The sequence below is a fragment of the Myotis myotis genome, unplaced genomic scaffold, assembly GCF_014108235.1.
Source record: "Myotis myotis isolate mMyoMyo1 unplaced genomic scaffold, mMyoMyo1.p scaffold_m19_p_5, whole genome shotgun sequence".
NCBI lineage: Eukaryota > Metazoa > Chordata > Mammalia > Chiroptera > Vespertilionidae > Myotis > Myotis myotis.
Genome location: NW_023416357.1, coordinates 100,831,434 through 100,846,746, shown reverse-complemented (window position 1 = coordinate 100,846,746; position 15,313 = coordinate 100,831,434). Strand labels below are relative to the sequence as shown.

At 41.6% G+C, this 15,313-nt stretch overlaps 2 protein-coding genes across 5 annotated transcripts in view; one reads left to right on the top strand and one right to left on the bottom strand.

The window, feature by feature from the left end:
- CLUAP1 (clusterin associated protein 1) overlaps positions 1–15,313 on the top strand; it is a 43,818-nt gene that overhangs the window by 8,562 nt on the left and 19,943 nt on the right. For all 4 annotated transcript variants that reach the window (XM_036308251.1, XM_036308248.1, XM_036308249.1 and 1 more), the window contains 2 exons: positions 4,323–4,406; positions 14,557–14,690. In XM_036308251.1, coding sequence (XP_036164144.1) covers positions 4,323–4,406; positions 14,557–14,690 — 218 coding nt within the window. The remainder of the gene's footprint in view (positions 1–4,322; positions 4,407–14,556; positions 14,691–15,313) is intronic.
- On the bottom strand, positions 12,302–12,581 carry LOC118655832 (protein BRICK1-like). The gene has a single exon (XM_036308254.1). The coding sequence runs from the start codon at positions 12,576–12,578 to the stop codon at positions 12,351–12,353; it is 228 nt and encodes a 75-aa protein (XP_036164147.1). The 5' UTR covers positions 12,579–12,581; the 3' UTR covers positions 12,302–12,350.

Below are 15,313 nucleotides of genomic sequence, written 5' to 3'. Positions count from 1 at the left end.
GGATGCCTGGCTTTCCATTTTGATATCATTGGTATGAAATGTGACTTGGGCATTGGGGATTTTACAAGGCTTCTGTATGATTCTAACGCACAGCAAAGTTTGGAAACCAGTAATCTAGGCAGTCACTACCAATCAGTTAAAGTTAATGTTAACAGTTTAAGTTTACTTGCAATCCTATTCTAGCTAATGTCATTCAGGGAGTATGCTCCATCGTGTTTAAGGAGCTATTTAAGAGTGTGGTTCTGGAGAACTTCCATAGAGCTCCTAAAGAGCTTTTAAACCACCTGATGTCCAGGTTGTCCCAGAAATCAGTGAGTCAGAATGTCTGGGGGTGAGAACCAGGCATCAGGTTTGTAAAGATTTCCAGGTGATTCCAGAGTGCAGCAAAATTTGGGGCCCACTGGTTTAAGAAGAAATGGAGTATTATTTAGTTTTACCTGTAAGGATTTATGGCACTTAAGGACACATGCTCTCATCTAATGTTTTTAAATTAAATACATTTAATTCATTCCATTCCCATCATGTATGTCAGCCATGACCACTCTCTCATTTCCTTGCCTGTGTTCTGGCATTGCTGCTAAACTGTTATGGTATTTTTTCCTATTGGTTTTCATTTCTGCCCAAGAGAGAAGACTAGAGTGGGAGACTTGGGTGCCAGGTCACCATTCCTGCTTTTGATATAGTGGCTGCCACCTGCTGAAGTGCAGTTGGCAGAACAAAACTTCCACTAATGTCTAATAGCTAATTTAGGTAACTAATGAGGCAACTTCAGGCTTTCACTGTTTTTTGTTTATAGAGTACATGTCTGTATGTGTTCATAACAGACCTAGAGACAAGGGCTGGTCACTTGCTATTTGTCAGTGGAATAGAGTGATGGCTTCATTGTGAGATTTTAGCACCTTTCCATAATGAATTGATGAAACAGTCAGTGGCTGAACTGTTGCCATGGAAGCCCTAAGACCCTTCTCAAATTCTGTGTACAGTCATGATCTGAGGAAGATCCCCTCACCAGTATTTGTTTTTCATACACTCAACCAACATTCACTGAGGAACAAAACCACCACAGACAAGGCACTGAGCCTTGAGTAAATCTTAATCCCTTCTCTTGATAAGTTTTCTACCCGTGGGGAGATGAGGTGCACTGGGGAGTAAAAGAAGCACAAGACAGAGTGTGATGAAGTGATTCAGGAATCTCATAAATGCATGCCCATTACAGTTCCATATCTCAGATGTTCCCAGTGTTGATTGGTCCATGATTAATGCTAGGGCCAGGGCAAAGGCCACTTTCCTCACTGGTTGCAGTTGTCAATGATAGTCAACTTAGAGGAACTTAATCATAAGAAAGATTGTAGACTTAAGACCAAGATGGCGGCATAGTTAAACACCTGAACTTGCTGCCTTGCACACCACATCAAAACTCCAACTAAAAGACAAAACGGATATCATCTAGAACAGCCGTAGGTAAACTACAGCCCACGGGCCGGATCCGGCCCGTTTGAAATGAATAAAACAATTGAAAAAAAAGACCGTACCCTTTTATGTAATGATGTTTACTTTGAATTTATATTAGTTCACACAAACACTCCATCCATGCTTTTGTTCTGGCCTGGACCCTCCAGTCCAGTTTAAGAACCCATTGTGGCCCTCGAGTCAAAAAGTTTGCCCACCCCTGGGCTAGAACCACAGGAAGGCTGGCTGAGTGGAAGTTCAACAACTAGAGGGAAAGAGAAAAGCGCATCTAGACTGGTAGGAGGTGCAGAGGTGCGGAAGAACGGAGGTACGGAGGCGCGTGAAACGGGCTGGCAGCTGGGTGCGCTGTGGTCTTTTTCAATCAGGAGGGTGATACAAACTCCTGACTGCTCTGAACTCCAGTTCCGGGTGAGACTCTGGGGACCCAGACTCATACGGAGAGAAACTGGACTGTCTGGCATTGGACTAGAACACGAGGCAGATTTCTCTCAGAGGTGCTCACAGCATTCATTGTTCCTGCACGGGGCCACAGGACACAGAGACCCAGGGACCTATCCGGGGCAGGGCCGATGGGCAACCATTGCTGTTTGCACCGCCCTGTGATTTCCTGAGACCATGCCCCACTCAGTTTACAACCCCACCCAAGTTGTGAGCAGAGGCTTTTGCATATGAATGGCCTGGCCTTTTGCAACCTAACCTAACAAACTGCAGCTCGGTCAGAGAACCCCAGAGCTTCCAAAAGAAGGCCTAAGGCTCATCAGAAGCCTGCATTGCTTCACAGCTACGCCTCATCTAGGCACCTCCAAACCCCAAACAAAGAGGAGGAATCTGCAGATCTCTCTGTAGCTCCTGCTGGGTGGCCTCAGGCAGTGGCTGACTTTGCACCTCCTTGGAGATCCAAGAGCCAGTCTACCCAGTGGTCAAAGTGAAACCACACCAGATTACAACTCTTCAGATTCGTAAGATATACACTCGGGGCAGACTCAGCACCAAAGCCCCACTGAAGCAAGTCCTGCCCCATAAGGGTATCTCCAGCACAGCAGTTCTCCCATTGTAGACACAACTGGTCCTCACAGCCAATTGACCTGGAGATCAATTCCTCCCAGTGATACCAACAGCAATCAAGGCTTAACTACAACAAAACTGTGCACACAGCCCACAACGGGGTGCACCAAGAGCTTCCACCTCAAGTAACTGGGGAGACTGAGCCACTGGGCCCTATAGGACACCTAGTACAAAAAGCTACTCTGTCAACATAGGGAAGCAGCCAAAATGCAGAGACAAAGAAACAGGTCACAAATGACAGAAATGGAGGAAAACAAACTACTAGATATAGAGTTCAAAACCATGGTTATAAGGTTACTCAAGAATCTTCTAGAAATCTCCGAGAAATTTAGTGAGACCCTCAAGGATATGAAAAAGGACCAATTAGAAATTAAGCAAACACTGACTGAAATAAAGAATAACATACAGAGATCCAACAGCAGACTAGAGGATCCCAAGAATCAAGTCAAAGATTTGAAATATGAAGAAGCAAAAACCACTCAACCAGAAAAGAAAAAAGAATCCAAAAATAAGATAGTGTAAGGAGCCTCTGGAACAACTTCAAGCATACCAACATCTGAATTATGCGGGTGCCAGAAGAAGAGAGAGAGCAAGATATTGAAAACCTATTTGAAGAAATAATGACAGAAAACTTCCCCTACCTGGTGAAAGAAATAGACTTACAAGTCCAAGAAGCACAGAGAACCCCAAACAAGAGGAATCCAAAGAGGACCACACCAAGACACATCATATTTAAAATGTCAAGGGCAAAAGACAAAGAGAACATTAAAAGCAGCAAGAGAAAAACAGTTAGTTACCTACAAGGGAGTACCCATAAGACTGTCAGCTGATTTCTCAATAGAAACGATGCAGGCCAGAAGGGAGTGGCAAGAAATATTCAAAGTGATGAATAGCAAGAACCTACAACCAAGATTACTCTACCCAGCAAAGCTATCATTTAGAATTGAAGGTCAGATAAAGAGCCTCACAGTCAAGAAAAAGCTAAAGGAGTTCATCACCACCAAACCAGTATTATATGAAATGCTGAAGGGTATTCTTTCAGAAGAGGAAGAAGAAGAAAAAGGTAAAGATAAAAATTATGAACAACAGAGTGACAACAAATACATATTTATCAACAAGTGAATCTAAAAATCAAATGAATAAAAAATCTGATGAACAGAATAAACTGGTGAATATAATAGAATCAGGGGCATAGAAAGGGAGTGGACTGACAATTCTCAGGGGGAAGGGAGAGTGGGGGGTGCGGGAAGAGACTGGACAAAAATCCAACACCTATGGATGAGGACAGTGGGGGGCGGGTAAGGGCATGGAGTGAGGTGGGAACCGGGTGGAAGGAAGCTATGGGGGGAAAAAAGAGGAACAACTGTAATAATCTGAACAATAAAGACTTATTTAAAAAAAAAAAAAGAAAGAAAGAAAGAGTGTAGAGGCTGGCAGGTGATTCAGACAGCAAGTTAAGCTGTACTTGGTTTGGGAGTCCCCTAAATAGAATGCAGGTAAAGAAACAAATTTAGGATAAATGAGGGATGGTAAGTTGCCCATGGTGCTATGGGGACCTGGGACTTGTAGCTGAAAAGGAGGCCTTGAGCACTGGAGAGAGGCCAGGTTGGCAGTAGAATTACAGAGACATTTGGAGAAGGTGATGGTTGAAATGTTTTTGCATCAGAGATCCACGTTTTAATTAAACTTTTAGGAACCAGTCTCTAAGCTGTTTCTAGATCTGGAAATTGGTTTTTAGAATTCCTCTTCTGAAAATATATGTAATTTTATTTCATTGTTTCCCATAGGAACTGAGAACAGAAGCAATTGCTAGACCTCTGGAAATAAACGAGACTGAAAAAGTGATGAGAATTGCAATAAAAGATATTTTGGTAAGATTACTTTGCTTTTATGTAATGTTTTTGTGCCTTGCCTTAAAAATATTGATTTCTGCCTTGGCCAGTGTGGCTCAGTGATAAAGATCAGCCTGTGCACTGAAGGGTTGTGGGTTTGATTTCTGGTTAAGGGTAGGTACCTGGGTTGCAGTTTTGATCTCCAGCCCCAGTTGGGAGGCAACCAATTGATGTGTCTCTATCACATCAGTGTTTTTTCTCTCTCTCTCTCCTCTCTTCCACTCTCTCTAAAAATCAATAGAAGAAATATCCTTGGGTGAGGATTAATTGATTTGTTGCCTCCATGAGACAGAACAAAAAGCCCTAGTTACAAAGAAGGATATGTTAGTAAGGAAATGAAAAATTTAGAGAACATACTAGAATATTTAGCTCACTTACTTTTCCCCCTTACTATAAATACAAACAACTCATGTTACTAAAAGTTTGTCAATTTTAATAGTTTAATAATTCTATTAAATTTTTCAATTATTTTAATAAATAATGCCCTATTTTATGGGCACTTCATACTTTATTTAACCAATTTCTCATTGCTGTGCCTTAAATAATTTCTAGATTTTCTTAATTCTATACAGTACTGTAATAAATAGCATGATCACTGATCAATTATTATTTGCTCATTCATTTGGAAGGCAGATAGTGGGGGGCATTCTAGACTCAGACTGTTTTGGGTTTGAATCCCACCATGTGATCTTAGGCAAGTTTTTTAACCTGTCTGTGCCTCACTTTCCTGATCTGTAAATGGGGAGAATGGCCACATAGGGTCCTTTGAGCATTCATTATAACTGTGTGTCATACATAGTCTCCGGCATAAAGCAGGTATTTAGTCATTATTAGGATTCATTTTATTCAGTAGACACAGGCAGGGATAGGCATAAAACAATTTGCTGAGAGTTGTACAACATTCTCAGATTGATAGGTTTTTATAAGACCCTGTTATAGCCCAGCTGGCGTGGCTCAGTGGTTGTGCGTTGACCTATGAACCAGGAGATTGCGGTTCGATTCCTGGTCAGGGTATATGCCTGGGTTGTGGGCTCGATCCCCATTGTGGGATGTGGAGGAGGCAGCCAATCAATGATTCTCTCATCATTGATGTTTCTATCTCTCTCTCCCTCTTCCTTCCTCTCTGAAATCAATAAAAATATATTTAAAAAAAGAGACCCTGTTATAAAATGGTAATGCTGCCTGGGAGACCCAGCATGGGGCTCCAGAGCCTCAGCAGGGTAAGAAGGGGGACAAGAAGTGCAAGATCTTGTTGTGCCAGAAAGCAAGGAAGTGCTCCAAGAATGAAAGGGACCTGTCAGAAGGACACAGAACCAGCTTGAGAAGGCTTCCCCTGGCCAAACTAGAGACAGTTTAAGACCAGAATAAATAAATAATAGTATAGTAATGGATTATAGACCATTGAGTGAAATGGGAGATGATGGGTTCTCACTGATATAAAAAAACAAGCGAATATATTGACAGCTAGTTTTTCATATAGTTTCAAAGTAGCTTTCCAGTCCTAGCCGGTTTGGTTCAGCGATTAGTTAGAACATTGGCCTATGGATTGAAGGGTCATGGGTTCAATTCTAATCAAGGGCACGTACCTTGGTTGCAGGTTCAGTCCCTGAACCTGGTCAAGGTGTGTGCAGGAGGCAACTGATGGATGTGTTTCTCTCACATTGATGTTTCCCTCTCTCTGTCTCTCCCCCTCCCACTCTCTCTAAATATCAATGGAAACTATATCCTCTGGTATTAACAAAAAACAACAAAACACAAAGTAGCTTTCCACAAAATACAGTTAATTACAAAGGGGAAAAGAGTAACTTCAAATGAGATTCCTGACAGACACCCCTTAAATCAAGTGATCAAAGTGAACATCACTAGTAGTGGGACAGTTCAAAATTATGCACACATGATATGATGTAGCCATATCTGTGCTATTCCTGCTAAAGATTCATAACCTGAAGCTAATCAGATAAAGACAAATTGGGGACATCCTATAAATTATCTGGCTCGTACTCTTCAACAGTGAAAAGGTCCTTCCAGACTGAATGAAGCTAATGAGACACGATAACTAAATGCCAGGGTGACCTCTGTCTGCTGTTAAGGCTTCATGGGGACAAACTTGGGTGGGTGTGAGGGTTAAATGGCAATAGTGCATCAGTGTTCATTTTCTGTTCTCATGATTGTATTGTGGTTCTGTAGGAGAAAGTCCTTATTCATAGGAAATACACACTAAAGTAGCTAAAAGTGATGGGACATCAGGGTAAGCAATTCACTCATCTCGGTCCAGAAAGAACTGCTTTGTATTATACTCCAGCTGTTCGTAAGTTCATGATTGTTTCTAAATTTAACAAAATTAACATGATAATATTCTTGTGCTTGTCATTGTTCTGGCTGAATCAATTTAATATGGCATTTAGCACTATGTATATATCAAAAATAGAGCAGCCAGATGAGGGCACAGTCTATTACTTAGTGAACACCTTTTAAGATGTTATTTCAGCCCGCTAGTTGAGTATTGACCTATGAACCAGAAGGTCAAGGCTTGATTCCCAGTCAGGGCACATGCCCAGGTTGCTGACTTGATCCCCTGTAGGGGATGTTCTCTCATCATTGATACTTCTTTTTAAAAAATTTTTTATAGATTTTGGTGTTTTTTTTTTAACATATTTTTATTGATTTCAGAGACGAAGAGAAAGGGAGAGAGAGAAACATCAATGATGAGAGAATCATTGATCAGATGCCTCCTGCACACCCCACACTGGGGATAGAGCCCACATCCTGGGCATGTGCCCTGACTGGGAATCAAACTGTGACCTCCTGGTCCATAGGTTGATGCTCAACCACTGAGCCATGCCAACCAGGCTCATCATTGATGTTTCCATCTCTCTGTCCTTTTCCCTTCCTCTCTGAAATCAATAAAAATATATTTTTAAAAAAGAAAAAATAGCCCTAACTGGTTTGGCTCAGTGGATAGCGCATCGGCCTGCGGACTGAAGGGTCCCAGGTTCGATTCCGGTCAGGGGCGTGTGCCTTGGTTGCGGGCACTTCCCCAGTGGGAGGTCTGCGGGAGGCGGCTGATCAATGTTTCTCTCTCATCGATGTTTCTCTCTCATCGATGTTTCTAGCTCTCTATCCCTCTCCCTTCCTCTCTGTAAAAAATCAATAAAAATATATTGAAAAAAGAAAAAATATATTATTTCAAAAGACAACAAAATAAAAAATAAGCAGATGGGACTACGTCAGGCTAAAGAGCTTTTGCAGGCCCTTGCTGGGTAGCTCAGTTGGTTAGAGCATCATCCTGATGTGCCAATGTTTCAGGTTCTATCCCCAGTCAGGGCACATACACGAATCAACCATGAAAGCATAAATAAGTGGAACAACAAATGAATGTTTCTCTTTCTCTCTTTCTCTCTCTCCCCTTCTCCCTCCCTCCCTCCATTGCTCTCTCCTCTCTCTAAAAGAAAACAAAGAATCCCCCAAATTTTAAAAAATATTTTTGCACCACAGAGGAAACCATCAACATAACAATAAGGCAACCTACCTGAATGGGAGAAGTTATTTGCAAGTGATATATTGGGGTTAATATCCAAAATATATAAAAAACTCATAAAGCTCAATATAAAAAGAAATCCAATTTAAAAATGGGGAGAGGATGCCCTAGCTGATTTGGCTCAGTGGATAGAGCGTCAGCCTGTGGACTGAGGGGTCCCAGGTTCGATTCCAGTCCAAGGGCACATGACCAGGTTTGTGGGCTCGATCCCCAGTAGGGGGTGTGCAGGAGGCAGCCTATCAGTGATGATCTCTTATCATTAATGTTTCTATCTCTCTCTCTCCCTTCCTCTCTGAAATCAAAAAATATATTTAAAAATAAAATAAAATAAAAATGGGAAGAGGACCTGAATAGATATTTCTCCAAAAATGACATCCAGATAGCCTGAATAGACACATGAAAAGATGCTCAGTGTCACTAATCATAAGGGAAATGCAAATCAAAACCACAGTGAGATATCACCTCACATCTGTCAGAATGGCTCTTATCAATAAGTCAACAAACAAGTGTTGGATGATATGGAGAAAAGGGAACTCTCATCCACTGTTGGGATTATAATTTGTACAACCACTATGGAAACATGGAGATTCCTCAAAAAATTAAAAATAGAACTACCATATGACCCTGCAATTCCACTTCTGGGTATTTAGCCAAAGAAATTGAAAACACTTATTTGAAAAGATACAGCACCCTATGTTCATTGTAGAATTATTTACAGTAGCCAAGATATGGAATCAACATAGGTGTTCATCAATAGACAAATAGATTAAAAAGGTATTTTATACACACACACACACACACACACACACACAATGGAATATGACTCAGCCATAAAAAGAACGAAATGTTGCCGTTTCTAACAGGGATTGACCGAGGGTGTTATGCTAAGTGAAATAAATCAGACGGAGAAAGACAAATACCATATAATATGTGGAATCTAAAAAACAAAACAGATACTGAGAACAGTCTCATGGTTGCCAGATGGGAGTGAGGCTAGGAGGCTGGGCAAAAAAGGTGAAAGGGATAAGAAGTGCAGGTTGCCAATTACAGAAATAGTCATGGGGATGTAAAATACAACATAGGGAATATAGTTAATAATATTGCAACTACTATGAAAGATGCCAGGTGGGTACTAGACTTATTGTATATTGTATATAATATGTATATTATAACAAATGTATATTGTAACTTGAAACTAATATAACATTGTATGTCAGCTATAATTGAAAAATAAAATGTTAAAGTTTATGTTTTAAAAATATATCTTTTCTTTATTGGAAAATATCCATGACATTTGATAATTCTAAAAACAAAAACATAATAACAAGGATACTTAAAAGGGGATATGAAATACAGGCCATTTATATTTCAGAAAACTAGGGAAATTGTGTTTATGACATTGATTTTTCTTATTTGAGGAATAGCTACCTTTTAAAAAATCATTTTTGTTTTTGAGATCAGGTAAATTCACTAGATTTTAATCTGACTTTGATTCAGAGAAATAGTTGTCATCGACTTGGGGTTATTTGTTCAGAAAGGAGACTCACCTTGTCTTCCTATGAGATTGAACTCATATCTCTGCTGTATTTTTTATAAATATTTTTAAAATTTTTCAGTTGCAGTTGATGTACAGTATTACATCTGAAAACTGTAGACATTTATATAATTTATGAAGTAATCACTAGTACCCACCTGACATCATGAGTTATTACAGTATTATTGACTATGCTAGAGGCCTGTTGCATGAAGAGATTCGTGCAATAGGCCTTCCCTTCCCCGGGCTGCCAGCATCGGTTTTCTTCCAGCATCCAGGACCCAGGCCTTCGCTTTTGCCCAGAGCCTTCTGTCTTCGCTCCGCCGCTTTGTGCCTACATATGCAAATTAACCACCATTGTTGTTAGGTTAATTTGCATACTCTCCTGATTGGCTGGTGAGTGTAGCAGAGGGATGGTCAATTTACATGTTTGTCTATTATTAGGTAAGATTCCCTATGCTGTACTTTACATCCCCATGACCATTCTGTAACTACCAATTTGAACTTTTTTATAAAAAACATATTTTTATTGATTTTAGAGAGGAAGGGAAAGGGAGAAAGAAAGAAACATCAATAATGAGAATCATAGATTGGCTGCCTCCTGCACTCCTCCTACTGAGGATTGAGCCTGCAACCAGGCATGTGCCCTGACTGAAATCTAACTGTGACCTCCTGGTTCACAGGTCGATGCTCACCACTGAGCCCACACTGGCCGGGCCCAATCTGTGATTCTTAATCCCTTTACCCATCCCTCCAACCCACCTCCCATCTGGCAACCATCGAAATGTTCTCTGCATCACCCTAGCTGGTTTGGCTCAGTGGATAGAGCATCAGTCTATGGACTGAAGAGTCCCAGGTTTGATTCCAGTCAAGGGCACATTCCTGGGTTGTGGGCTCAATCCTCAGTAGGAGGAGTGCAGGAGGCAGCCAACCAATGATTCTCTCTCATCATTGATGTTTCTATCTCTCTTTTCCTCTCCCTTCCTCTCTGAAATCAATAAAGATTTTTTTTTAAGAATGTTCTCTGCATCTATGAGTCTGTCTTCTGCTTATTCATGTTTCTTTTTTAGGTTTCACATAAAAGTGAAATCATAGGGCATTTGTCTTTTTGTCTGACTGACTTAGCACAATACCCTCTAGGTCAGTGGTCGGCAAACTGCGGCTCGCGAGCCACATGTGGCTCTTTGGCCCCTTGAGTGTGGCTCTTCCACAAAATACCAACTTCTGCACATGGGCCACGAAGTTTCAGTTGCACTGTACGTGCGCGCCTGCACGTGGTATTTTGTGGAAGAGCCACACTCAAGGGGCCAAAGAGCCACATGTGGCTCGCGAGCCGCAGTTTGCCGACCACTGCTCTAGGTCCATCTGTGTTGTTGCAGAGGCATGGTTTCATCCTTTCTATGGCTGAGTCATATTCCATTGTGTATACGCACCATTTCTTTTCTTTTTTTTTTTTTTAAATATATTTTATTGATTTTTACAGAGAGGAAGGGAGAGGGATAGAGAGTTAGAAACATCAATGAGAGAGAAACATCAATTGGCTGCCTCCTGCACATCTCCCCACTGGGGATGTGCCCGCAACCAAGGTACATGCCCTTGACTGGAATCAAACCTGGGACCCTTCAGTCCGCAGGCCAATGCTCTATCCGCTGAGCCAAACCAGTTAGGGCGCACCATTTCTTCTTTATCCGTTCATGTAGTGATGTACATACCCTTAGGTTTCTTCTGTATCTTGGCTATTGTAAATAATGCTGCAATGAACATATGGATGTATATGTCTTTTGTTTTTTGTTTGTTTGCCAAGATGGGGTTCTCCCCTCCCTCCCTAGGAGAGAGAGAGGGAGAGGGAGAGGAAAGAAAAAAAGAGAGAAACATCGATGTGAAAGAGACACATTGATTGGTTGTCTCCCGCATGTGCCCTGACAAGGGCCAGCGATGTAATCTGCAACTGAGGTACATGTCCTTGACTAGGAATCGAACCCATGACTCTTTGGTACATGGACTGGTGCTCTAACCACTGAACACACTGGCCAGGGCTATATCTTTCATATTTACTAGTAGTGTTTTGGGGGGATAAATACCCAGAAGTGGAATTGCTGGGTCCTTTTTTTTTTTTTATATCTTATAACCTTTGTTTTAAAGTCTATTTTGTTTGGTAAAAATATTGCTACTTCAGCTTTACTGATGATTGTTCTGTAGTTCAGTTGTAATTTTTTTTTTTAAGTTGAGGAGTTTACTAGGGAAATATCAGAGGCAAACACCGCAAGTGACAGAAAGAAAAATCTGAAAATGTCCCTTCAAGCCAAGTGGAGACCTGGTCTTGACTCCCCATAAGGACAAAAAACTGGTAGATTAGCAACAACATTCTCTGGCAGCCACCTTGCCAGGGCATGAGTCTCTCAACCAGGACTGTCTGCTACCTCCCAACAAAGGTAGGGAGGAGAAAAGACTGTTTATAGAATCAATGCAGAGGCAATGAGAACTGTAAGGAAAATCTGAGAGAGAGAGAGAGAGAGAGAGAGAGAGAGAGATATGGGGAGGACCTTAATAAAGAGTCCCAGGCTTTTGGCTCCGAGTGCCTCAAATACATTGACAAGTAGTTTTACAAAATGTTACTGAAAAGGTAAAAGGCCTAATGTTTTCAAGAGTTCCCCTGGACTTCTCCCCACATGCCATATCACACTGCCAGATGAACATGGCAGAGCCCAAAGGCCACATTTTGAAGAAAGAAAAACAAGAATAAGCCCTGTTGCTCTTTAAGGAGAGAGAAGTGGAAGGCTTCTGGGACCTTTCCCACATAGGCCTGTATTCTGTAAAGCAACTTCCTTCCCAGCAGCAGTCTGGCACAGTCCTAGGTGAGGGTCTCACCTTTTGTCACCCTTGCTTCAATGTACTCTATTCTCCGTTCAAGGGCTGTCAATTTCTCATTTAGTGTTGCAAGTCTTGAATGACAAGACATATCGAACGAGTTGAGAAAGTCCACGATTTTCTTGATGCTGCTTGTGATGATTTCAATGTACTCCCGGTTCGCCCAGTCCTGGTGAATTTCCCGCTGCACAGGATCCTCTTGTCCCGCCATGGCCGCCACCTCAGGCCAGTTGTAATTTTTTAAAAAAATATATTTTTATTGATTTCAGAGAGGAAGGGAGAGGAAGAGAGAGGAAGAGAGAGAGAGAAAAACATCAACAATGAGAGAGAATCATTGATCGGCTGCCTCCTGCACACCCCACACAGGGGATTGAGCCTGCAACCCAGGCATGTGCCTTTGACCGGAGTCGAACCCAGGACCCTTCAGTCCATAGGCTGATGCTCTATCCCAGCGGTTCTCAACCTGTGGATCGCGACCCCTTTGGCGGTCGAACGACCCTTTCACAGGGGTCGCCTAAGACCATCCTGTATATCAGATATTTACATTACGATTCATAACAGTAGCAACATTACAGTTATGAAGTAGCAATGAAAATAATGTTATGGTTGGGTCACAACATGAGGAACTGTATTTAAAGGGCCAGAAGGTTGAGAACCACTGTTCTATCCACTGAGCCAAATGGGCTAGGGCAGTTCAGTTGTAATTTTGATGTGGTTGTGAAAGGATTTGAGTACCTATGCTGCCATATTGACCTGAAGTTTTCTGCTAGGATTTTTAAAGCACTTGCAGCAAATGGATGGTTAGTGATATTTTCATGAAAGCATCTTGGAAATGGTTAGGTGTTTCAGACAAAAATAACTTAACTATAAATTCATTATCAATGAAAGTAGTTGCTTCCAAATACACACTGTCTCTGTGAGTTGTGGAGAGTGCCTGGTCTCCTTAGGTGGTTTTTTTGTATACCCCATAGCATTTCAGAGACCTGCAGTGTGCTAGTATGGTACACTGCACATGTGCACAGTATTGGAGGGGAGAGCCTCATCTTGGCAGAGTCAGAGAGCCCGAACTTGGGGAGGCAGTTCCAAACTTGGCTGGTTGTATTTCAGACATTATTCCTAATATGGCAGGTTGCTATAATACATAGGCCCCAACCTAGCCAGCTTCCCGGACAAAAGTGTGAAGACACACTGCATTTACCTGGACTACCACTGCTTCACATGAACTTGCTTTTACAAAAGGACAGGGAGGCCTGTAGTTTTCATCAGTGATCTTTCATCCCCTTCACTTTCTTACTCAGCCCCCCTTGCCCAGGAGCCTCTGTCCCACTGCTGCCAAGGCACCCGCCCAGTGGCTGGTTTACACTGCATGAGGCAGCCACTTTCTGTCTGACTTCACAGAGTGGTTTCTCTGTTTCTTACAGTCTGGCCAGGGAGAGAATAAAAGGAACTCTCTCAATCCCAGCAGGCAGGGACCATGTAATGTTTCTTTTTGTCCCCTCCTAAATAAAGCCATACTTGTGTGTGCCTACAGGGATGGGCAAAAGTAGGAAAGAACTCTGTGCCAAAATGTGCTTGAATATAGCAAATAGACTACAAGAATGTGTAAATACTGAAGGCCAGCAATTTGAGCACTTGCAAGATTGTACCTAAGTGCACTGTGCCATTGTGACATTCTTTTGAGTTAATAAAGCTATTGTAATCATCACAACCTGTATATCTTTTTCCATATGAACAACTGTAAACCTACTTTTGCCTACCCATGTACATTCTAGAAGTCAGATATTTGTAACTATGGGAGTAGCCTGAACAAGATGTAAATAAAAGCAGACTAACAATTCAGAATGATATGTGACCAGTTTATAAACAAGTGAGCAGGCCAGATCTCGGCCCTCTCTCCACTCTGCTTAGGACACTGTTCTTTCCATCTTTATTTGTTTCCCTGGACAGAAACACCTTCTTCTCATGGGGAAAAAAAAGAATAATAATGTTGTCTGGGCCTATGTGATGTTCCCCCTGGGAACAGTTGGTTACATAATGACTTGAGGGAAGGTTTGCTCTGTTTGCTTACTTTTGTTTTTGTTTAGCATGGTATTGCTGTGCCTGAGGATTTGAGAAATTCCACTCTTTCAACCTTCCAAGTTGGAGGTCCTTATTGGGACATTGTCTCATTCATTTCCTATTAAATGTAGGCTCAGGTTCAGAAGACGAAAGACCTGCTCAATAACGTGGCCTCTGACGAAGCTAATTTAGAAGCCAAAATTGAAAAGAGGAAATTAGAACTGGAAAGAAACCGGAAGCGACTCCAGACTCTGCAGAGTGTCAGGTAGATATGAACACCCAAAGCATGAGTGGAAAGCTGTCTTTGAAAGTTCAAACAGATTGAGAGAATGTATTGTCAGTGATACTAACCCTTTAGGCAGTGGAAGAAGCCTTGAATAAGGCTATCTCTACTACAGAATGTACTTGTGTTGCTTGTTCAAACAAGCACACCACTAAACTCATTCTCTTTACTGCTTTCAGTATGTCTGGAAAACTGCTTAATTCTTGAACTTCCATTCAGTTTTTATAGCTTCTTGGAATTTAAGGCGAAGTAAGTAAATCCAGATGGTAAAAGTTATACAAGACTTCGTCTTCTAAGATCTGTGCCTTGCCATAAATTAGGTGGAAACAAGCATACTTTCATTTCTTGGTTTAAGTAGACTTAGACTTTTATTTCCTCACCAGTAAATTCATCTTTCTTCTGACTTTCCCTCACTGAAAGTATGTTTTCCAGGGAATATAGATAGATGATAGTGGTGCAAAACACCTTCTAAGTCATTGGAGCCTTTCAAGCATGTTCTTCATATTTTTTGGAATCTCTCTTTCTCTCTCATTTCCTTCCCTCCTCCCTCTCATTTTGTACCCTCCTTCCCTTGCTGTTATTTTTGTTGTTGTTCCTTCTCCCAT

Bases quoted from the DNA above. Each gene is read 5' to 3' on its own strand.
- LOC118655832 (XM_036308254.1), bottom strand. From the start codon at position 12,578: ATGGCGGGACAAGAGGATCCTGTGCAGCGGGAAATTCACCAGGACTGG.